Here is a 25841-nt window from a genome sequence, read left to right on the forward strand (position 1 = left end):
AGCTGGGGGGGGGGGGGGTGGGGGGGGATCCATGTCCTGGACCTAAAGACCAGGGAAAATTTTAAATAAAAATATATTTTAAGTGGTCTCCCAAATACAGGGAATCACTAGGTGTAGCCTCGTCCCCTTTCCAGTTTCCTCAGGGAACCAGAAGTCAGCAACACTTCACCGGGTAAGCTCTGGTTGCATTTCTGGTCTCTTGAGCAGAAAAGACCGCAAACACACCCTCAGCCCGCCAAAGGCCTGTTACTGTTGGCCAACCCTTCCTACACAGCAAACCTCAGCAGGGTCAGAGATGGAGTCTGCAGGTAACTTCACCTGGGGCTTAAACTAAGATGCCTTCCCCCCAACTTTAGGAAGGATGTCAAAGCCTTAGGAAGAATGCAGAGAAGGTTTAATGGAATTGTATCGGGGATGCAGGGTTTCAGTTATATGGAAAGACTAGAGGAACAGGGGTTGCTCTCCTTGGAGCAGAGAGGTTAAATTTAATTGAGATGTTCAAAGTCATAGAGGGTTTGGCTAGAGTAAATAGGGAAAAACTGTTTCTGTTGAGAGAAGGATTGGTAACCAGAGACACAGATTTAAGGTAATTAACAAAGGAACCAGAGGAGAAATGAGGAAACTTTTTAATGTAGTCAGTTGTTATAATCTGGAACGCACAGCCTGAAAGCATTGTGAAAGCAGATTCATTAACTCTTAAAAGGGAACTTGGTAACTAATGAAAGTGGATATATTCTCAAGGCTATGGGGAAAGGACTATGGGAGTGGGACTAATCAGATAGCTCTGTCAAAGAGCCAGTACAGGCATAATAGGTCAAGTGGCCTTGCTTTGCTGTACCATGAAAGCAAACCTAGCCTTTCTAATGAGCAACAGAAAGAAAAACAATATGACAAACACATTCCGCTTAGAAAAAAATTTCTTGGCCCTGCTTAGTTTGCAATTGGTGACCATAGAAATATAACTCGGACACTCTTGCAGCCAATGGTTGATTACTCAAATGTTGCATTCAACAATAAACAAGCAATTACAACAACTCAAATTGCAATTCCCGCAGAACTCACATTTTAAGACCAGCAACACAATATTCAAAGCCATCGAATGTATCTAAAACTATGTAATTTTTTTGATATCTATAGCTATCCTGTTGACACAAAGAACCATTTCATCAATAATTTCAAGACTATGCCTTCCACCATATACTTCACTTCGTACTTCTCTTGATTGGCTGAATAAAATTTGTGAAACATGCCTGGACATGTCACTACTGCAATTCAGACATTAACTGGAAATATCCCAGTTTACATGTTTAAGTTTAAGACATCTTACTGTGAAATTGGCCTCTGTTTATAAGAGTGAATCATGGTATTTTTAAAAGTCTAGTGCTATTATCTGTTGCTGAAACTAAAGTAACAAATGGTGTCTTACAAACGGAAGTAACTGCTTGTCAAGGTTGGCATGTAAATTAATATTCTTCTGCTTTGTGCCTCAGGAACAATAAGTTTCTGGCACAAAGCAGAATGAAAAGGGCTTAGACAGAAAAACAGGTCTTCCAGCCTTTTTACAATTCCTTGAGATTTTTGAGGGGAGAAATTGGATAAGGCTTAAGAACAGGGCGAGGATTACAATATGAATTAACACGTGCTTGTATGTTGCAATGCAGGCAGCATGAAAACTTCAGTGGTGGACAAGCACAGCTGCATGTCCTCATCCTGACGAAGAAGACATTAAAACATAAGAAATAGAAGCAGGGGTAAGTTATTTGGACCTTTACCCTTCTCCACCAGTCAGCAAAATAATGACTGGTCTTATACTTCAACTCTGCCTTCTTTCACTATTGCCATATCCCTTAATTCCCTAGTACCCAAAAATCTATTAGCCTCTGTCTTGAATATACTCAACAACTGAAATCCACAGCTCTCGGGGAGAAAATTCCAAAAATTCACAACCTTCTGAGTGAAGAAGTTTCTCCTCATCTCAGCGCTAAATGGCCAACCCCTTATCCTGAGACTGTGAGCCAATGTTCTAGGTTTCCCAGCCATGCAGGCTCAATGCACATGCGCAATCATTCCTGACACCTTTGTGGTCAGTGGCAGGAGTTATAACGTTAGTGTGCACAAATTGGCTGCATTTCCTACTTTGCAATTGTTACTGTACTTCAAAAGTAATGCTCATTTTGAGAGCCGACGCAGACCACAATGGGCCAAATGGCTTCCTTCTGTGCCGTTAAAATTCTGTGATTCATTGGCCGAAAAGCACTTTGAAATGTCCGGTGGTCATGAAAAGTATTCAAGGTTTCTTTCTTTTTCTAAAGAACATACCATTCAACCAGAACCTAACTGAGGTACACCTTCTGTTCTGAACATATGTCTGCTCTTTTACAAAATGAGCTTTATTTGCTGTCTACAAAATCCATCACTGTTGACATAGAGAGCACTGTTTTATTTTGTGTGCTTATTCTGAAAAGGTCAGTTTAGCATATGTTCTGGAGATTCATTTTATGGTGCAGGGAACTCAGTTTTTTGAGAAAGACAAAAAGACAACAGGTTTACATATAGTATGCAATTGATGGGAATAAAACAAGGGCATTAGGCCCGAGGCTTCATGTAACAAAAGTAGCATTGGTGGCATGTCATACAGCATTACTATCAGCAAGCAGCAAAATTTAAACTTGGCTTTTGTCAATATTATGCTTATTATATTTCAAGAAGGATTGTGCAAAATATTGAATTCAGTCCAATCCAGCATCAGTTAAGTTCCAGAAGTACAAGGCATTTAAAAAGCTTTTTGTATCTGACAGGGAACATTCTGAAGATGCTTCAATAAAAGGCACCAGTACCTTGGTTGGCCATGGGCAAAGTGAGCAACTTGATGAGTTTCTGCTGCTGTTCCATCAGTTGCTGGAGCTGCTCCATCTGATATCTCATTAGTTGACCCTGCTGCTGGATCTCTACCTGCTGACATTGCAGAGAACAGCTTGTTAGGGGGCTTTTGACATTTTTTTAAACTATTGCAAATATGTCTTAAACTTTACAGAAATCACATAATTGTTTCAGTGCAGGAGGCCTTTCGGCCTATCATGTCTGCACTGGCTCTTTAAATGAACATTTCACCTAGTGCCATTCTCCTGCCTTCTCCCCATAAGCTTACACATTGTTTCTTTTCAAATAATCACATAATTCCCTCGAGTGCCTTGATTGAACCTGCCTCCACCAAAATCTCAGGCAGTGCATTCCAGACCTTCACCACTCGCTGTGTGAATAAGTTTTTTCTCATATCACTTTTGCTTCTTTTGCCAATTACCTTAAATCCGTGCCCTCTGGTTCTCGATCCTTCCGCCAATGAGAACAGTTTCTCCCTCTCTACTCTGTCCAGGCCCCTCATGATTTTGAATATTTCTATCAAATCTCCTCTCAGCCTTTTTTTCTCCAAGGAAGAGGGTCCCAACTTCTCCAATCTATCTTCATAACTGAAGTTTCTCATCCCTGGAATCATTCTCATAAACCTCTTCTGCACTCTCTCCAATGCCTTCACATCCTTCCTAAAATGTGGTGCCCAGAACTGTGCGCAGTACTCCAGCTGAAGTCTAACTAGTGTATTATAAAAGCTCAACATAACCTCCTTGCTCTTGTGCTCTATGGCCCTTTTAATAAATACTGTGAGCTTTATTAACTGCTCTCTCAACCTGTCACCTTTCACAATTTATCTTTCATGACTTATGACGCATACACCTAGGTCCCTCGGCCCCATTTACAGTTGTATCCTTTATTTTTACTGTCTCTCCATGTTCTCCCTACCAAAATGTATCATCTCAAGTTTCTCCACATTGAACTTCATCTGCCACCTATCCACCCATTTCACCAACTTGTCTATGTCCTTTTGAAGTTCTACACTGTCCTCCTCACAGTTTACAGTTCTTCCAAGTTTTGTATCGTCCACAAATTTTGAAATTGTTCCGTGCACACCAAGGTCAAAATCATTAATATGTGTCAGGTAAAGCAAGGGTCCCAAAACTTACCCCTGGGGAACTCTGCTACAAACCTTCCTCCAGCCCAAAAAACATCCATTAACCATTACTCCCTGTTTCCTATCACTCAGCCAATTTTGTATCCATGTAGCTGCTGTCCCTTTTATTCCATGACATACAACTTTTCTCAAAAGTCTGTTATGCAGCACTGTATCAAATGCCTTTTGGAAGTCCATGTACACCACATCAACAGCATTGCCCTCATCAACCCTCTCTGTTACATCTTCAAAAAAACTCCAGCAAGTTAGTTAAACATGATTTTCCCTAAGAAATCCAAGCTGGCTCTCCTTAATTAACCTGCATTTGTCTTTGCAACTATTAATTCTGTCCCAAGTTATAGTTTTTAGATGTTTCCCCACTACCAAAGTTAATCTGGCTGGTCTGGAGTTGCTGGACTTCTCCTTACCCTTTTTGAACAAGGGTGTAATGTTTGCAATTCTCCAGTCCTCTGACACTATTCCTGAGTCTAAGGAAGACTAAAAAATTATGGCCAGTACTTCTACAATTTCTACTATTGCTTCCCTTGATATCCTTAGATGCATCTCACCCGGTCCTGATGCCTTGTCAAATTTAAGTACAGACAGCCTATCCAATACTGCCTCCCTATCAATTTTAAACCCTTCTAGTGACTGAATTTCCTCCTCTTTCATCATGGCCTGGGTAGCATCTTCTTCCTTGGTAAAGACATGCAAAGTATTCATTTAATACCTCAGCCATGACCCCTGCCTCCATGTGTAAATCCCCTTTTTGGCCGCTAATCAGCCCTACTCCTCCTTTTACCATCCTTTTACAATTTATATGCCTATAGTAGATATTGATACTTCCCTTCTTGTTAGCTGCCAGCCTCTTTTCATACTCCCTCTTTGGTTCACTTATTTGCTTTTTCACCCTCCCCTCTGAAATTTCTGCATTCAGCCTGGATATATAGGGTACATGTAGTCTTTGGAGGAGGTTGCAGAACTTTGTGTATGGGGCAAAGAGTGGAGCACATATCAGGTAATTGACCACACACTCCCACTCAGAATGAATTTCTGTCCAAATGCTTTCTACCATTAATTTTCAAGGGTAAAAAAATAGACACTTTAGCAAGGCATCAAAGGGCAACTAGTGATATTCCAAAGAGTCTACCAAGAAGGAGTTAGAAAAGAAATTAGCAGAGAAATGCTGGTGAGTAGGAAAACCTGAGGGTACATTTTCTGATCAATAAAGTTCACCCATATAACATGGTGCCTGAATTTGTCCAGAGTCCAAGTTAAAAGACGAGCTAAATCTGATATTAAAAAAATCAACTGGAAATCAAAGAGGAAAAACCTGGTGTCAAGAAGATATAATAATTCTCATAATGTTATTGGAATTTATTGTAAAATAGTGGTATCTGTGTCTATATGTGTCTCTGAGTGTGAGACTTAATTGGATTAAAGGCAGCTGGTCTGAAGGCTTTGATGTGGTAGAAGATGAGCTAGGTTTGAAATGTAAAGTAGGTAAACATAAGTGTCGAGGGAAAATTTGCATTTTTAAATAAACTAAACACTAGATTGTTTTCAAAAGAGGGAGTGAAGTGTGTCACCTAGCCAGGCGATGTTCAGAAACAATGTGTTTGTTTTTCCTAGGATTACTGGTAAAACTTAGTACTATGAGAGATTTTTATTATCAGAAAGTCCAAAGACATAATGAAACAATGGGAATTTGCATTCAAAAGGGAAAATATATATTAAGGAACGAAGGCTGTGTGTAAGGAGGGGGCATTTTAAGATCTAACAAGTGTGAAAAGCCTTCAGCATCCATGCCTCAAGCTGCTGTCTTCAATCAGCATCTATGCCTCAAGCTGCTGTCTTCAAAGAACTTAAGTTAAGAAAAGTCACTTTGAATTTGACTGGTTCAGGGTAGTGTGTGTCATCTTGCCTAGGTCTTTTAAAATCTATGCGTCTACTGTTGCCTTAACAATAGTTAAGGAGTTAAAATAATTAGGAGATTTAAAAGTTATTATAATAGTAATTTGTAGACAAATGTGTGTGCTTAAAAATCATTTTTCTTGTTAATAAATGTTTAATCTAGTCTATAAGTAGAAACTAATAAGACTTGGTGGTCTTATTACTACTGAATTCACGGCATGCATCCTGAAATATATACAAATTGCAAAACAAGTTGTGGCAGTTCTTCAAGCTTCCCTTTGGGATTTGAACAACTCAGCATTTGCCATCAGCTGTGCCATAACACTCAGTAGTTGGAACAAATTTTAAAACACAGAAAATTCTTTAATCTCGCAATATAGCAACGTGGTAAATTATATTACAAAGTTGGTTATGGAAAAGGAAGTACTAACTAGTGAAACATTATCCTCCCTAAGTCGGGGACAATTGGAATTTGCAGCCTAGAAAATGTAGGTAAAAGTTCCTCCTGAGGCCAAAAAGCCTGAGGTACTCCAGATACTTTTGGAGAATTTAGACCTCAGTCCCTATCCAGAACAGACAGAAGACTCAGAAACAAAAACTGATTGGAGACCTGTATTCGCGATAAGTAATAAAAACAAAAAACTGTGGATGCTGGAAATCCAAAACAAAAACAGAATTACCTGGAAAAACTCAGCAGGTCTGGCAGCATCGGCGGAGAAGAAAAGAGTTGACGTTTCGAGTCCTCATGACCCTTCAACAGAACTAGGCGAATCCAAGGAAAGGGGTGAAATATAAGCTGGTTTAAGGCTGGGGGGGGTTGGGGGGGGGGAGAAGTGGAGGAGGGGGTGTGGTTGTAGGGACAAGCAAGCAGTGATAGGAGCAGATAATCAAAAGATGTCACAGACAAAAGAACACAGAGGTGTTGAAGTTGGTGATATTATCTAAACGAATGTGCTGGTTAAGAATGGATGGTAGGGCACTCAAGGTATAGCGCTAGTGGGGGTGGGGGGGGCATAAAAGATTTAAAAATAATGGAAATAGGTGGGAAAAGAAAAATCTATATAAATTATTGGAAAAAACAAAAGGAAGGGGGAAGAAACAGAAAGGGGGTGGGGATGGAGGAGGGAGTTCAAGACCTAAAGTTGTTGAATTCCGACTAGGCACTTGACAGCCTTCCGGACTGAATACTGAATTCAACAACTTTAGGTCTTGAGCTCCCTCCTCCATCCCCACCCCCTTTCTGTTTCTTCCCCCTTCCTTTTGTTTTTTTCCAATAATTTATATAGATTTTTCTTTTCCCAACTATTTCCATTATTTTTAAATCTTTTATGCCCCCCCACCCCCATTAGAGCTATACCTTGAGTGCCCTACCATCCATTCTTAATTAGCATATTCGTTTAGATAATATCACCAACTTCAACACCTCTGTGTTCTTTTGTCTGTGACATATTTTGATTATCTGCTCCTATCACTGCTTGCTTGTCCCTACAACCACACCACCCCCCCACATCTCTCCCCCCACCCAACCCCCCACCACCCCCAACCTTAAACCAGCTTATATTTCACCCCTCTCCTTGAATTCACCTAGTTCTGTTGAAGAGTCATGAGGACTCGAAACATCAACTCTTTTCTTCTCTGCCGATGCTGCCAGACCTGCTGAGTTTTTCCAGGTAATTCTGTTTTTGTTCGCGATAAGTACCCTAGCCACAAAACAGCTGTTAGAGCTGAAAAGGAGGAGACTAGAGAAAGAATTCCAGGAGAGAAAAGAGAGAGAATGGGCTCAATAGCAAAAGTTGCTGGAGGTTAAATTAAAATCTCAAGAAGCAGAGAGGGAATTCCAAAAGAAGATGGGAAGGAGACAGAGGAAATTATATATATAACAGGGAAATGACTTGGTGAAGTCCCAAACAATGTGCCCTGAGAAGCCAGAACAGTCCAGAGAGGCTGGGCAACCAGCAAAACTCTGCAGTGTGGCAGAAGCCTGATAAAAGTTCAGAGGTCCTGCAGGGGGCAAGAGAACCCAACAGGGTTAAGGTGGCTCAGAGAAAGCTACTTGGATTTAAAAAGGCGTTGATTAAGCCAGTAAAATTCAAAGGGGTCGGGAAAATGGATTTTCAGAGTGATGAAGGGAGCGAGCCAAAGACCGAATTGGCAATCACCTTCTGTGCTAAATTAAACAGGGAAAAGGGCCATTCCCCGGCAGCAGAACTGATAGTGAAAGAGCTTGCCTCACACAGTCAAAGAGCCACATGGTAGAGCAGTAGAAGCTAGCCAACCCCATGCGAGCCAGGGTGTCCCACAGGACATGGGACCAAATAGGAACCAGCCGACCACTACAGTAACTAAATTGAGGAAGTCATTACCCCGTGAGCAAGTCCACGCTTGCCCCCACCCAAAAGACAGAGCAAGTGGGAAACAAAGCAGCAGGTTAGCGTGTGGGGGGGGGGGTGGATTCAACTTCATAGAAAATTATGAAAACACTGAAAAGAAAGGAGAGCCCAGGAGAGGCTATTAAAGTCTCCAGAACACAAAATAGGACAGAGTGTTTGGAAAGGGCTAGGAATCTAACTTCAAGCACATCAGATAAAGGGACGACAATGAGAAAGGGGATGGGAAATACAGGACTGAAGGTGTTGTACCTGAATGCAAGCAATATACGAAATAAGGTAAATGAGCTTGTGGCACAGAATGAAATTGGCAGGTATGATGTGGTGGGCATCACGGAGACATGGCTGCAAGGGGATCAGGACTGGGAGCTAAATATCCAAGGATATACATCCTATCGAAAAGATAGGCAGGTTGGCAGAGGTGGGGGAGTTGCTTTGTTAGTAAGAAACTAAATTAAATCGATAGCAAGAAATGACATAGGGTCAGATGATGTAGAATCTCTGTGGGTAGAGTTGAGGAACCACAAAGGTAAAAAAACCATAATGGAAGTTACGTACAGGCCTCTGAACAACAGGATGTGGGGCACAAGATACACCAGGAAATAGAAAAGGCGTTTAAGAAAGGCAAGGTTACAGTGATCCTGGGGGATTTCAATATGCAGGTAGATTGGGAAAATCAGGCTGGTAGTGGATGCCAAGAAAAGGAATTTGTGGAATGTCTACAAGATGGCTTTTTGGAGCAGCTTGTGGTGGAGCCCACTAGGGAACAGGTATTTCTAGATTTAGTGATGTGTAATGAGGCAGATTTGATAAGGGAGCTTAAGGTGAAGGAACCCTTAGGAGGAAGTGACCATAATATGATGAAATTTACCCTGCAATTTGAGAGGAAAAAAGCTGGAATCAGATGTAACGGTATTACAGTTGAATAAAGGCAACTACAGAGGCATGAGGGAGGAGCTGGCCAGAATTGACTGGGAGATGAGCCTAGCAGGAAAGACGGTGGAACAGCAATGGCAGGAGTTTCTGGGAGTAATTTGGGAGACACAGCAAAAATTCATCCCAAGGAAGAAGAAGCATACTAAAGGGAGGATGAGGCAACCATGGCTGACAAGGGATGTCAGGGACAGCATAAAAGCTAAAGAGAAAGCATACAATGTGGCGAAGAGCAGTGGGAAACCAGGGCATTGGGAAGCCTACAAAGACCAACAGAGGACAACTAAAAAAGAAATAAGGAGGGAGAAGATTAAATATGAGGCTAAGCTAGCCAGTAATATAAAAGAAGATTGCAAGAGTTTTTTTTAGATATGTAAAGGGTAAGAGAGAGGCAAAAGTGGACATTGGGCCGCTGGAAAATGATGCTGGAGAAGTAGTAGCAAAGTAGGAACAATGAAGGCAGAGGAACTGAATAGGTAGTTTGCGTCAGTCTTCATGTTGGAAGACACGAGTAACATCCCCAAAGTTCAAGAGAGTCGGGGGGGCAGAGGTGAGTATGGTGGCCATTACCAAGGAGAAGGTGCTAGGAAAACTGAAAGGTCTGAAGGTGGATAAATCACCTGGACCAGATGAATTACACCCCAGAGTTCTAAAGGAGATAGATGAAGAGATAGTGGAGGCATTAGTGGTGATCTTTCAGGAATCACTCGAGTCAGGGAGGGTCCCAGAGGACTGGAAAATCGCTAATGTAACCCCCCCCCCCCTCTGTTTAAGAAGGGAGCGAGGCAAAAGACGAGAAATTACAGGCCGATTAGCCTGACCTCGGTCGTTGGTAAGATTTTAGAGTCCATTATTAAGGATGAGATTTCAGAATACTTGGAAGTGCATGGTAAAATAGGGCAAAGTCAGCATGGTTTCATCAAGGGGAGGTCATGCCTGACAAATCTGTTAGAATTCTTTGAAGAGGTAACGAGTAGGTTAGACAAAGGAGAGCCAATAGATGTTATCTACTTGGACTTCCAGAATGCCTTTGACAAGATGCCGCACAGGAGGCTGCTCAGTAAGATAAGAGCCTATGGTGTTAGAAGCAAGGTACTAGCATGGATAGAAGATTGGCTGTCTGGCAGGAGGCAGAGAGTGGGGATAAGGGGATCCTTCTCAGGATGGTGGCCAGTGACTAGTGGAGTTCTGCAGGGGTCAGTGTTGGGGCCACAACTTTTCACTTTATACATTAATGGGAGTCCTAGTCCACGATTCTCTTAAGGTTAGCTTGCAGGTTGAGTCGGTAGTTAAGAAGGCAAATGCAATGTTGGCATTTATTTCGAGAGGACTAGAATATAAAAGCAGGGATGTGCTGCTGAGGCTTTATAAGGCTCTGGTCAGACCACATTTAGAATATTGTGAGCAATTTTGGGCCCCGTATCTCAGGAAGGATGCGCTAGCCCTGGAGAGGATCCAGAGGAGGTTCACAAGAACGATCCCAAGAATGAAAGGCTTAAAATATGAGGAACGTTTGAGGACTCTGGGTCTATACTCGATGGAATTTAGAAGGATGAGGGGGGATCTGATTGAAACTTACAATATACTGAAAGCCCTGGATAGAATAGATGTGGGGAAGATGTTTCCATTAGTAGGAGAGACTAGGACCCAAGGGCACAGCCTCAGAGTAAAGGGAAGACCTTTTAGAACAGAGATGAGGAGAAACTTCTTTAGCCAGAGAGTAGTGAATCTATGGAATTCATTGCCACAGAAGGCTTTGGAGGCCAGGTCATTGAGTGTATTTAAGACCGAGATAGATAGTTTCTTGATTGGTAAGGGGATCAAAGGTTACGGGGAGAAGGCGGGAGAATGGAGTTGAGAAACTTATCAGCCATGATTGAATGCTGGAGCAGACTCGATGGGCCGAATGGCCTAATTTCTGCTCCTATGTCTTATGGTCTAGGTCTTGCAGATAACTCCCAGGCATCCAAAACGGGTGGGCAGTACTCAGTTGAGGAGCCGGGGGAAGCAAAAAGGCTGGGATGGGAGTAGCAAAGGTCGGAGGAGATGCAGCCAAAGAGGGGCTAGCCGAATTCTTCTCCCTGGGGATAAACAGGTGCACAGAAAGTCCTCAGATCTAGCCAGCAAATTTAAGAAGGGGGCCCCTACCACTGCTGGACGAACAGGAGGTCTGGCCATTGAGAAGGGATGCCAGGAAAACTCCCAAGTAGATATTCAGTTGGTGAGGAAACCACCCTGCTCAGATTTAACATAAAAGGAGACTGCACCCCTACAGGGTGAGCATGAGATCTAGCTACTCAAACCCGCCTTTCCAAATTTGGAAGCAGACCTGAAAGACTCCCAAATACCCCCAGAGTCGGTGAGGAAACTATCTCACCGAGTTGAAGAGCCACAAGGCACAACAGCCAAAGCTAGCCCAGCCCCTGTAAGTGAGGATACCCCCAAAGGTACAGGACAGAAAAGGAACGCAAAAAGGTCCCAAATGAGACAGAACAATTTAAAAAGAAAGAAGCCTGTACCCCTGCTGGATGAGCAAGAGGTTTGGCGAGCCCACACAGTCTTTCCAATTTTAGAGGGAGAACAGGAAAGGTCCCAAGCAGATGTGCAGATAATGAGGGAGATGCCCCACTTAGTTGATGAGCTACAGGGCAGTGCAGCAGGAGGTGGTCAGCCACCTGAGGGCAGTAGTGTCCCAAACAAAATGGGCCAAATTGGGAACCAACCCCTCCCCAAGGTAACAGGTCAAGGAAAGACAGTAACCCTGAAACTTCACTGCCCATGGGACTACCACAAGGGGAGTTCAAGTGCAGCTAGAACCAAATTGAACCCAGGGCCCAGTCAACTGGTGAGTATCTGTCAGAAGGTGGACACATGTGAGGGTAGCCAGGAGGAGTCAAATGAGAAGGAGGGACAGGAGGCTTCCACAGTTGAACCCCCAGCTGCCAGGTTGGCAGACCCCAGAATCTCAAATGCCCAATCAGCAATGCTTACCCAAAAGCAGTGAGAGGATGTGGCCACCTACTCGGGAAATATAAAGGAATTCACAGGGGTCCGCTGGAGGGTACCCCACTAGCAGTCCATGATGTGGATGTGGGAGAACACCCACCAATAAATAAAAATCCCTACCAGCTAAGCCCAAACAGCTAAAACAGTTCAGGCAGGAAACCCAGCTCCTGCTGGACCCTGTTATTTCTGGAGCTCCCTCAATAGCCTGGAGTTGGATCTGAAGCCTTTTAACCAATAAACAAAATTACTCACATTGGCTGACACTGTCTCGTGTGTAAATTCTGAGAATGCAACAGGGGACTGACATTTCCCCCTGCTTGCTGTGTGTTACTTTTTTTCAGGAGTGAATGAGAAAATGCATCGATACATCTTCACTGCCTATTCTTCCTTCCTTAAGGCCACACATTTTTTTCTCCAATGGTGAAAGTGTGTCCTGCCAAGAAGGCACAAAGAAAAAAAACCTTAAATAAATTAGTTTCTCTTCCATATTCTCTTGTTTATGTTCTGTTTTTTTAATAAAAAAGGACAAATGGATAAACTGATAAAGTGGCTCCAGCTGACCACATGATTGTAGTTCTGGAAGTTTCTGAGCAGTTTAAAAATGGAAAAAGGCTAATTCATCAAACTCCTGGAATGGAACATCCTTGCATTGTATAACCATTCCAGCAAGCCAACACAAAGGATTAATAGATGAGACATCTTCACCAGCCAGCTCTGGACAAAGGCAGAGCTATTGGAACTCCTCATCTACAACATTGTGCTAATGATTCTACAGTTACCTGCTCAAAGCACAATGGACTTTAACAAGGGGGCCTTGTTAGCTGAATAGCTCAACCCAAAAGTATCCTATCACATGACCAAGACTAGAGCTATAAAAATTACTTTAATTATACAACTTTTGAATTCTGTCTTCAGATGCTGCTTAACCTCAGAGAGATAACAGGACTCCAGGCTATAACAGCCTGCCTCTGACTTCCGTCTCTTTCAAGCCTGGTCTTCAGAAAGAGTCCTACATTTCATCTACAAAATGAACTACTTCCCAGAATACTTTACTGCATCTTCACCTGCCTCAGCCTTCAACCGAGCTCTAGGAAAAACACCAGGAATTCTGCCAGACAAAGCCAACTGAAAGAACCTTCCTTGGACTCTGGACTCATGTGAAATAATAATTCCTATTTTGTCAGTGGTCTTTGCTCTGTACCTCTTTCTTTTCCTTATCCCTCCTTTATTATATGAATCTACCAGGGTTACATGGCAACAAACATTCCCCATATTTTGAGTGTGTGTAAAATAAACTAACCCTGTCCCAAGTTTGCTGAGGGGTTATTAATAGAGGATTGGATCACTCAAAAACTAAGAGGTTGGGAAAAATACACCACCACTTTCAAAGCGGGAAATTAAAAATCAAAAACACCTTTTGTTTACAGGCAGGTGGTGAGAGGTGAAATCAGGGCTGTTTTAAATCAAACCCCCTCCTGTCCATAACACTCTTGCTAACTGAACCATGCAGGCCAGGAAAAATATCAGATTTAGAAATTTACGCAAGTCAATGTTGACATTCTTTTGTTAGCTGTTGATGCCAATGGGCTCTCATTGCCCAAAGAACATGAAAGAGTTCTTTGAAACAGGCAGCTGAGTAAGCCAATTTCAATTAGTAAGGATGTCACAGTATCCCTATGTTCAGGAGGTAAAAAAAACTCAAACAAGGTTCCACCTTAAGCCGCTGAAGATTCTAATCTGTCATTATATTGAAAGGTAATCATAGGAATACAGGTACAGGAGATACATTTATCCCCTTCAGCCTGTTCCATCATTCAATGACATCATGATTGACATGTGACCTAGCTCCAGATACCTTTGTTCTATACCCTTTTAATACCTTCAGTTAATAAAAATCAATCAATCTCAGATTTAAAATTAAGCTAGCATCAAGTGCCATTTTCAGAAGAAAATTCCAACCATCCTTTGTGCCGACAAATGTTTCCTAATTTCACTCCTGAAAGATTTGGCTCTAGGTTTTTGACTATGGCCCCTAATCACAGACCTTCCAACTATGTTAAGTTTCTACCAATCTGTTTGCCTTAATATCTGGAAATCTTCAATAAAATCACCTCCTGGACTTCTAAATTCCAGGGAATACAACCCTAGTTTATTTAATCTTGCTTCATAATTTAACCCTCAGAGTCCAGGTATCATTTTAGTAAATCTATGCTGACTCCCACCAAGGCCATATATCCATCCAAAGGTGTGGTGCTCAGAAACTGCTCACAGCACCTTAGGGTGTGGTCTAACCAGGGTTTTATAGAGCTGAAGCTTGGCTTTGAAAGCCTTGTATTCTATTGTTCTAGATATAAAGACTAGGGGCCAGACTTTCAATGCTGGGCCGGGGACCAAGCACCCAGATGAATTCTAGGTCCTGACCCGGTGCTCCTGGTGTGCCACTCTCATAATGCTATATTGAAATATGAATGTCCTAATTGGCCAGGAGGCGGGTTCAGCGCCCAATTCGTGGTGATGAGTGCCTTCAGGAGACAGGAGTTGCTTGCTTTGCACCAGCATCCCATCTTCTAAGTAATTAATGAATACAGGTCCTTGTGGGATGCCACTAGTCTAATTCTGCTAATTAGAGTACATACCCATTATCCCCACGATCTGTCTCATTCCACACTCAGCTAATTTCCTAATAAGGTCAAAGGCCCAGATCTTCTGATCCCAATAGTGGCAAATGCTGAGATGCTGGGCCATAAGGGACTAGGCGGTTCTCAGGCTAACTTATGCTGGAGCCCTGAGCTTCCTTTTCACCAGGAATGGATCTGTGAGCACCCCCACTGATGGTCCCACCAGACCTGGAAGTACACTTGGCACTTTAACTGGGACTTACCTAATTTTTTACCCTGATTTAATTAGCACTATTCCCAGCAGGCGCTGGTGCAGCTAAATCCTTCACCCCCATTTACTCTCCTTCCAGGGGCCCCAGCTCACTCACCACTCCTGCACCTCCAGCTCACCCGTACCTGTCACCTCCAGCTAACCCGCCAAACCCACACCCCTTGGCTTACCCACCTACTAGTCACCCACCCCACTCCCTCACCACTGGTTCACTCACCCACTGGCACCCCCAGTTTGTCCCCACTCCCGCATCCCCCTGTTCACCCACCTTTCAATCATCCCCTCCTGTAACACCATTTCACTCCCCCTTCTCATCCCCAGCTCAACCGCCAACTGCCACCCCCAGCTCAAGCCCCCACCTCAGACCCTTGGCTTACCCACCTTCCAGTCAAAACCCCATCATACATCCCCGGCTCACTCACAAAAGGACAAAAGGGGCAAACACGCTATTGGGTGTGTATTATAGGCCTCCAAACAGTCAGGAAGAGATAGAGGATTAAATAAGTAAACCAATTTCTGGGAAGTGTAAAAATAATAAGTCAGTAATAGTAGTGGAGTTTAACTGCCCAAATAATAACTGGGATAGTTTTAGTGTGCAAGGTAGGGAGGGAGCAAAATTCTTAAGTTGCATCCAGGAGAACTTTTTTAGCCAGTACGTAGGAAGCCCAATAAGGGAGGGGGCAGTTCTGGACTTAATATTCGGAAATGAATCCGGGCAGGTGGAAGGCGTATCTGTAGGGGAGCATTTTGGCGATAGTAACCATAGCTCAGTTAGATTTAGGATAGTTATGGAAAAGGATAAGGTTGGGCTGGGAATAAAAGTTCTAAACTGGGGAAAGGTTAATTTTACTAAGATGAGATACAATTTGGCTCAAGTGGACTGGGAGCAGCTAAGATTGCCCACATAGCGCAGGATGTGCAAATCACGGGACAAAGCTCCCCAGACATATCTTAATTAAATAGCATATGGACCCTTGCTTTTATTTTCCCCTTACTCCTGAGTATAGACAAAATGCTAAATTCTCTAGGTGCTGCTGACTACCTGTCCCAGGGTCCTCCTCTCGAACTCTCCTCTAGGTGCTGCTGACTGCCTGTCCCAGGGTCCTCGTCTTGCACTCTCCTTTAGGTGATGTTTTTGGTTCAACAATCTCATGCAAAACGGAATTGGTTCCACGTAAAATCATATTTATTCCACCTGACTGATGTGAACTGTATTAACTGTAATTTAAAACATAGAAATTTCAAATTGCTTAAAATACAAAAAAGTCCATTATTTTCTTTCAACCCAGCAAACTCATTTTAACCTAGGGCTGAGTATGTGCAGTTTTTGGGTAAGAAAGTCTAAATTTTTATTTTGTACAAATCTAATTCAGTTTCTAGCTTGTAGTTGGCATTAAACTGAAATCTACAAATCTCCTCATTAAGAGACTCAGATAGGCCTTTTATGTTGGAAGCACATATAAGGAGCCAACTTAGTGCAATTTAGCAGATCGAGGAACTTCGGTTCCAAGTTGAGGAGCTGGAGTTGGAGCTGCCCGTGTGCCTTCTTACTCAGTCCCTCAGTCATCCTGAAACGGGTGGCTGAGCATCAGCCAGGGCACTCTACATCTTCACTGGATGTAGGTGTAAGGAGCCCACATACACTGTTACATAAAAATTGCACGGAATCAGAATCTGAGTGCTAATTCAGCAGGTATCTGGTTTAACACCTCCAAGCATGTTCAAATGTTGGTACTCATCAATTAGGAACAAAACTGTGCGCCAAATCCAGATTTTCAAACAGGCATTCCCGATTAGCACAAAACCCATTTAGTGACTGCTTTCAATCTTCGGCCACAGACTAGTATTAATGACAATTGCATTATTTCTACATCTTGACAGCAGCAACCTCGACAGGGTAGAACAGTTTACCTATCTTGGTGGCATTATTTCAAATGATGCCACTGTCAATGAGGACATAGCCAATTAACTGTTCAAGGCCAATAGCTCCTTTAGCCACTTCTCGAAGTGAGACTGTCAAAACCATTCGCTACATATCTCTACCTAAACACAAGTCTTGTTTAGGTCAGAATCATGGGTTCTGTAACAGAAAATAAATGCTACTGCTGGTGCATCTTCATCAACACTGTCTTCATTCCATCATGAACATCATTTTGAAGGACTACATCACAAACAATGAAGTCCTCAACAGAGCCAATTTGCCCAGGATTGAATGCATTCTCCTGCAACTCTAATTGCACTGGGCAGGACATGTCACGCATGAAGGATTCCTAAAGCAATACTTTATGGTGAACTATGCTCTGATAAGTGAGGTGTGGTGCACCTTGCAAATGCTTCAAAAACCAGCTCTCTCTGGCTGACACTGATCAATGAATGTAGGAGCAGGAGCGGACAGAGACAGCTGGTGTACAACAATCACATTTGCAAGAACTGACAAGCTCAAAACAAAAAACGACACAGGTAACAGAAAGAGTTTGCTTATACCAGAGCCCTTCCAAGCCAGGAGTTGCTGTACCCCAATGGCTCATAAATCTGCAGATTCAGAATTGATCTTTTCAATCACCAAAGATCATCACCAGAGAGACAAGCCTTCCCATGGTCTTTGACTATGAAGAACCTGTCGTCATCACATCTGCTTAGGAGTGAAGAATGTTTGCTTGATTACCAACTTGGTAATGACATGGGTATGACATGATAGCCATTGCATAGACATACATGGCTGTAAGATGGTTAAACTGATTTTTCACCTCTGTAGTGGAACATAGACACTCATGAGGTTAACGAACCATGTTTGAGTTGAGAGGCAAATGTAGAGAACATGTTCTGAATCATTTGTGGGGAGTTCTATCAGCGAGAGTAGCAAGCTCCTTAGTGAAGCCTACACCTGTTCACACATTTCCTCTGAACTCTTCCCCTGCCCAGATGAACATGTAATGATTTTCTTTCAGTGATCCACTCTTGGCGAATCTGGTCTCTTTTAGGGAAGCTATGTCAATGTTCAGCCTATCAAGTTCCATGTCAACCACGGCTGTCTTGTGCACATTATCAAACAGTTGCAAGTCATTTGCCAATCCCGTATACATGGTGCTGACGTTCCAGATTGCCAATCAAAGAGTTGACATCTTCTTTCTTTTCATTTATTTGTCTGGTGCAATGGATTCCATCCATTTATGGAGCAGAGACTCTAAACTCCAAGTACCCATTGATGCAAGTGGCAGGTCAGCACCTGACCAGTCGTGGGCTGTCCGACTTGAGGTGGGCAGTGGCTGACCAATGGAGCACGATTGACCCCCCTCCTACCATCAGAGACAGCAGTAGCACCAATTCTCTATGTCAATCAAGTTGGGCATTTTCACTCGTAACTGTTGTTTCCCATGTTGTGTGAATGCTCTATAGCAAAATTGAAGTGTCCTCCCCAGGCTGCAAGCCTAAGCTAAATTTATGGAAGGTCTAGGCTGCCCAAATATCAGGGTCAGGATCCCCTTCTAAACCTCCCTGGTTGAGTCCAAAAGGATGCAAGGCACGATTTTGGCACCGGCTTGGTTGCAGGATTTGGCAGATTAAGTATTCGCTGGCCTCCCTAGCATGTATCTCCAGCCCACTGACTGCTCCTGCAGACAGATGATGTTGCGCTCAACCTTCTCTTCTCTTTCGTCCTCTTCTAATGAGGATTGTGTCTTCGCCACACCTCTCATAGCTCATTCAAGTCCTCAAGACTCTTGAGTTGTGTCATTACCCTCCTCCTGCCTTTCCCCCACTGCTGCTCTGCCTGGCCTTGAGGTGCAACCTGCCACTTTTGCCCCTCAGATCTGAGCTTCCCCTTTAAGGCTCCACTCCTCAGCTCCTCAGAGCTGCTCCCCTCTTCTCACCAATCTTTTGTTTCTCACTTCCGAGTGGACTCTGATTGGTAGAGGCGTTGCAACGGAGAACACAGCAGGGAGGAGTTAATTGCCAAGCTTTTGTTCAAATTCAAACCTGACAATACCTCTGCCAATCAGAGTCCACTTCCCAACCAATCAGCACTCTCTTCTCATGCAGTATAAATTGTTGTTCCCGTTTACTGTTGGTATTTCTTGTGAGCAGTCCTGATGAGTACAAGACAAAAAGTTTCAATAGCATGTCCCTTTTTTCAGCAATACTCAAGTTCTTTACTACCAAATAACTATTTAAAATAGGTTTTGATAAAAGTTATATTCGATGCAAAATTTTAACTTTGCTTCTCTCTCCACAGATGCTGCCAGGCCAGTAGGGTATTTCCAGCACTTCCTGTTTTTATTTCAGGTTTATAGCATCCGCAGTATTTTGTTTTTATTCTAAACAAACTAGGGTTGTACTCCCTGCTATTTGGAAGATTGAGAGATGATTCTTTCAAGGTTTTCAAGATATTAAGGAAAACAGCTAGTTTCTCCCCAATCTACTCTATTTCCACCAATTAGTGTTAATGTTGCAATCCTCTCACAATGAAGCGTATGCTCTAGTTGTAAGCAAGAACAACTATTACTAATTGGGCGAAGGTTAGGGCATTATTCTTAAGTATATATAAGAACCTGTGTAGGCAAGAAGAAAAGGGAGCCTATGCCGGCGTTCTCTGGATTATGTGAATAAACTTATGTTAAGACTGGCTTCAGCTTTCTCCATTACTCAGTGAATGAGCAGGAAGTTTTGGATGAACATCGAGCTCTGGTGGTTGGAAGATTAAATTTTGTCTCTATCTTCTGACAAAAGCTCTGCTCCTGGCAACCTCTGGTGAAAAATGGCTGAGGCTCAATGCAAATTCTAAAACTTTGATCATCCACTGTTTTTTTTTTATTGGAGTCTGAACCGTATGAGCAGTGGAAAAATGAAGTAGAAATGTGATTTTGGGTTACCTTGTTATCCATGAGGAAACAAGGTATGGCTTTGGCTTTGTCACCAACAGGAAAATGTTAGATTAGAAGCAGAGTATTTTAGAGCTCAATGTGGGTGGCTTGGATACCAAAGAGGGATTAACTCTTCTTTTACAATTTATGGATAGGATTTATGAGAAAGATGATCTTTTGAAAGCCTACGAAGCATGTCAACTTTTGATAAATTTAAGACAGACAATCAGTCCATGGAAGAGTATATTGTGGACTCTGATAGGTTGTATAAGAGATTGACTAAGTTTAACTTAGAGGTCCCTGGGTCTGTGCATACGTTCAAGCTACTAGATTTCACACACAGATAGAATTCTGCTTCAGATGGGGATTCAATTTCATGGAGAAGGCTCTCTTTTGGATCAAATGGTTGCTGTCCTAAAGAAATTTCCAGTTACTTTCAGATCAAATACAGCCAATCTGCAATGAAGCAAAGAATGGAGGACTCCATGGTTGCTGAATTTGGAAATTGCCTACATACTAGACATAAGTATCAGTACAAAGACAGAGTTGCTGATAGATGATCTGAAAAGGGTTGCACTTTTAGCCAATTTGAGAATCAAGACAAAAAGCAGGTCTGGGATGGCAACCGTAGGTGCTTGAACCCTAGAAATGCATTGGAAATGATAAATGGGTGCTTTTGTTGTGATTCCAAATATCTTTATGCAATAAATTTCCTGAAGTGCAAAAATCGAGTCTTTGAGGTAACATGTAAAACAAACAATTCCAACGCTGAGAATGATGAGGATGACTGGCCTGAAGGGATTGTATTGGTTACTGGAGGCTTGAGACCAGTGATGAGCATTTTGGTTGCTGATTCATTCAGCTGTGTGATGTTGGATAGTGGTTACACCTCTACAATGTGTGGGGTGGAATCTCTTGATAAGGAAGATCAGCATAAGGTTAAAGAGTATGAAAGCTCCACCTACTTTAGGTTTGGGGATGACAATACACTAAAGTCTTTCAAAAGAGCGGTCATCCCATGCAAGATAGCTGAGATAAGTCTCTTCATTCACTCTGATGTGGTCTCCAGTGAGATACCTTTATTGTTGAGCAATCAATGAGAAAAGTGCAAATGAAACTAGACATGGAAATTTCAAGGCAATTGCATTGAGGAAAGTAGTGGATTTACATCAATCAAGGTATTAACTGCATACCATTGAGGAACCAAGATACTTCTCATCAAGAAGTTCAGGCAGTATTGTTGACTTCAAAAGATGAGCGTTTAGCTGACTGGAAAATTATTAGTTGGAAATTACATAGACAATTTGCACATCCTTCGCCACAGAAATTAAAAGCTCTGCCACGGGATGCTGGTTTGGTTGATAGGGAATATGAAACTTTTTGAGCAAGTTACATCTCAATGTGACATTTGTGTCAAATACCAGAGGACAACAACACATCCTGTTGTAAGTCTTCCACTGGACAGAGAATTTAATGATGTAGTTGCTATGGACCTAAAGGTATGGGATAAGGATTGAGGTTTTTTTGTTACACTTTGTGGATATGGCAACTAGATTCAGCCTATCTAGGGTGATGAATGGAAAGGGTAAACAGACCATCATGGACAAGATCATGGAAAAATAATATTAGTAGATAAAAATAGTACTAGAGAAATTAATGGGAATTAAAGCCCCAGTTGGAAGGCTTCAGACAGGGTGTAAAGGGGATCTAATAGTAGTAGCCTAGAAAGACTTCAACAGGTGAGTAGAGGTCGCAGTCTGACTAGACAACACAGTAAAATGAAGAATGCAGAGCCATCCTAATAAAATGGCAGAAACAAAAGTCCACATGACATAAGAATATAAGAAATATGAGCAGGGAAAGACCATTCAGCCCTTCGAGCCTGTTCAACCATTCAATGAGATCATGGCTGATCTTCTACTTCAATGCCATTTTCCTGCACTATTCCCATAGCCCTTGATATTTTCAATATGTAGAATCCTATCAATCTCTGTCTTGAACATCCTCAATGACTGAACCCCCACAACCCTCTGGGGCAGAGAATTCCAAAGATTTACTACCCTCTGAGTGAAGAAATTCCTCCTCGTTTCAGTTCTAAATGGCCTGCCCCTTATTCTGAAACTGTGTTCCCTGGTTCCAGACACCCCAGCCAGCAGAAACATCTTTCCTGCATCTACCCTGTAAAGCTCTGTAAGAATTTTGTATGTTTGAACGAGATCACCTCTCATTCTTCTAAACTCCAGAGAAAAAGGCCCAAACTATTTAATCATTCCTCATAGGACAATCCCACCATCCCAGGAATTAGTCTGGTGAATCTTCGTTGCACTTCCTCTATGGCAAGTATATCTTTCCTTAGGTAAGGAGACAAAAACTGCAAACAGTGCTCCAGGAGTGATCTCACCAAGGCTCTATATAATTGCAGTAAGACATCTTTACTCCTGTACTCAAATCCTCTTGTAATAAAGGCCAACATGCCATTTGCTTTCGTAATTGCTTGCAGTGCTTGCTTAATGTCCATTAACCAATTCTCAATCCAAGCCAGTATATTTCCCCAATCCCATGTGCTCTAATTTTGCTCGTGTGGGACCTTAGCAAAAGCTTTCTGAAAATTGAAATGCACCACATCCACCAGTTCCCCCTTATATATCCTGCTAGTTACATCCTCAAAAAAAACTCTAACAGTTTTGTTAAACATGACTTCTCTTCCATACATCCACGTTGACAATTCTGCCAAATCCTCCCTTTATTTTCTAAGTGTCCTGTTATCACATCCTTTATAATAGATTCTAGCATTTTCCCCACTACTGATGTCAGGATAACATATCTGTAGTTCCCTGTTTTCCAAGCTCAGTGCCCATCCATCCACGGTGAGCAGGGAGGTCCAAAGCAACCTCATGTCGGCGAGCTCCTCTCAGGGCACTCTGGATGAGGGCAGCAGCTCCTCCGCCGCTCTGCCAGTGACCATGGTATCCGATGAGGCTGCGGCGACTGGGGAGAAGCCAGCTGTGGAACTGGCAGCTCCCTCCCAGGCGGGGCCATCAAAGGCTCCACGGGCCAGAGGATGTCCGCCAAGGTTATCAAGGCCAACAGGACAGCAGTGAGCAGGTTGTCTCCGATGCCAGTGCCAGCGAGGGAGGAGCACCTAGATGTAGCACCCGTAAGTATAAATTTAAGGCACCTTAGGCACACCACGGGTTTCTCATTGGTGCTTTTATGTTTGCCCATAGTAGTTTATTGAAGACTTGATGTGATGTCCAACACCTTTTTTTTTGGTTTATGAAGTTACATTTGTTCTTTCAACAAATATGAATATGTTGCCATGCCTCAGGGTGATTCCTTACTTCTGCAAGTGGACGGGAACCCATGCTGTCATTAGTGAGCTGTTTGACATTAAGCTTTATTGACAAGGACCTTAGTTAATGTTACTATCCCGCAGATTTAGCACTCAGGTATTGAGTATGAAGTCTGCAGCCCTGGCATGTGTTGCAGGTCGATCTGTGTTGGGCTAGCTGAAGGTTCTTTGGATTAAAGGCTCCCAAGTGTCCCTGCCTCCCTGGAGTATGCCCAGATCAGCGTCTACCCCCTCAGTGTTCTCCTATGCGCGCTCATCCTTGGGCTCATCATGTGCATCTGGAGCAATTGCGTCTATGCCTTCCTCGTCCACTGCGTTGCCCCTTTCCAGCGTCTGATTGTGAAGAGCGCAGCATGCAACCACTATCAGTGACATATGATCTGGGGGGCATTGGAGTGCACCCACTGAACGGTCCAAGCATCGGGAGCGCATCTTGAGAAAACCGATGGTTCTCTACACCACAGCCCTTGTGGAGGAGTGGCTCCTATTGTACCGTTGCTCAGCCTTGGTTCTTGGTTGACGGAGAGGCATCATGAGCCACCTTTTGAGGGGATAGCCCTTGTCACCCAGCAGCCATCCATCCAGCCGGGCTGGAGAACTGAAGAGCCTCGGCACCTGGGAGTGTCTGAGGACGTAAGCGTTGTGGGACATGCCTGGGTACGTTGCACAGACTTGCAGAATCTGCAGCTTTTAATCACACACTATCTGCACGAACATGGAGTGGAATCCCTTCCTGTTGATGAAGGCACCAGGCTCACCTGCTGGCGCCCTGATGGCCACATGTGTGCAGTCTATTGCACCCTTGATGCGGGGGAAGCCAGCAATCGCCGCGAAACATCTGGCACACTGTGCCTGGCTGGCCTCGTCCCATCGGTAGTGGATGAAAATCAATGCACGCCTGAACAGAGCGTCTGTCACCTGCTTGACACAAAGTGTGGACAGCTGGTTGGGAGACAACGCAGAGATCACCCACCGACCCCTGGAAAGAAACGGAGACATAGAAGTTGAGGGCAGCTGAGACCTTTAGAGCCACTGGCATTGGGTGCCCACCCACACAGTTTGCAGAGATCTCAGGGCCTATCATCTGACAAATGGAGGTGACAGTCTCCCTTAAGAGACAGAGCCTCCTTCGACACTGCACCTCAGACATATTGAGGTAGCTGCATCACCGCATGTTTACCCTGGCAACAGGATAGTGGCGTCTTCTGCAGCCCCTTCCGCATTGGACTTCCTGTTGGCCCTGCGCCCTTGTGCCTGCACCTCTCCTCCCAAAGGTGGCTCCCCTGGAGGCTGAATGTGGACTCCTGGCCTCCTCCCATTTCTGGCCCTCCCTTCCTCCTCCAGTGGAGAGCACAACTCCCATTCCCAGGCTAAGGGAAGGCTTCCTGAAAGCTGCAGGCCCCAAAAATGATCTTGACTGAAAAGTCCTGACTGGGCTTTTATTCCTGTCCAAGCAGCTGGTATGAGTTTAGAAGTATTCCTGTTCTACATGGGCAAGTATCAGTAACTTTCACACTTAAATACCTGAAAGATAACATTTGCGAACCCACTCACCCCTCTTATCCTGCCCGTGGATGAGGTTTATACAAATGTCTCCTACCTGCCTATCTGTTGAGCCCGTGCGACATCCTGAAGATCACACGGGCCCCGAAAAATTGCAGTCAATTGCTGCCTCAAGGGCCTTAACAGGGTGATTACTTAATGGCAGGCGCGCATCAGGGAACATCGCGTGCCCACCCACCTAAATATTGCGATGGCGCGCGGTGATGTTGGGACGCTCGCCCAATGTCACTGTGCATCATTTTATGCATCGGCATGCAGGGCCCGTCCCCGTACGCCAATGGGAAAATTCTGGCCAATGTAAAATTCTATCATATTATGGTCATTCTTTCATAAAGGGCTAATTAATAATCCGACAATATTATTAATTAGTCCATTTTCATTGCATAATACTAGATCTAAAATAGACCATTCCCTAGTTGGTTCCTCAACATACTACTCTAGAAAACCATGTCACATACATTCCAAGAATTCGTCCTCCATATTAGCACCAATTAGGTTTAACCAATCTATATGTAGACTAAAATCTCCCATGATGACTGTATTACCCTTGTTACATGCGCCTCTAATTTCCTGATTTATACTGTGATTCATATTACCACTGTTGTATGGTGGCTTATAAACAACTCCTATCAATTTTTTCTGCCCTTGCTGTTTCATTGTTCCACCCAAACTGATTCTGAGGGCAGGGTCATCCCAGATTTGCAATAATTGCAGTAACAGGCAGAAAAAGGACGTCTTTCCCACTGGCCGCAATGGCGGGTATTCACGCCTTATCATTCCATTCCCATCTCATTAATTATGCATTCCCGGGAAACATGCCAGGTCGCTAGCATGCCAGGTCCTCCGATTCGCCTTCCGTCAGCTCAGGCTTTCAGTAAAGCAGGCACCATATTTAAAGGCTGCCCCTGCAAAGAGCTAGGGATAGGAAGCTGCTG

The 25841-nt window shown here is 43.4% G+C and overlaps 1 protein-coding gene across 1 annotated transcript in view; it reads right to left on the reverse strand.

The window, feature by feature from the left end:
• Positions 1 to 25841, reverse strand: part of si:ch211-140l13.3 (centromere protein J) — a 334615-nt gene that overhangs the window by 291350 nt on the left and 17424 nt on the right. The window contains exon 2 of the mRNA XM_041206857.1: positions 2838 to 2955. Coding sequence (XP_041062791.1) covers positions 2838 to 2955 — 118 coding nt within the window. The remainder of the gene's footprint in view (positions 1 to 2837; positions 2956 to 25841) is intronic.

This window comes from Carcharodon carcharias, chromosome 2, assembly GCF_017639515.1.
Source record: "Carcharodon carcharias isolate sCarCar2 chromosome 2, sCarCar2.pri, whole genome shotgun sequence".
Lineage (NCBI taxonomy): Eukaryota > Metazoa > Chordata > Chondrichthyes > Lamniformes > Lamnidae > Carcharodon > Carcharodon carcharias.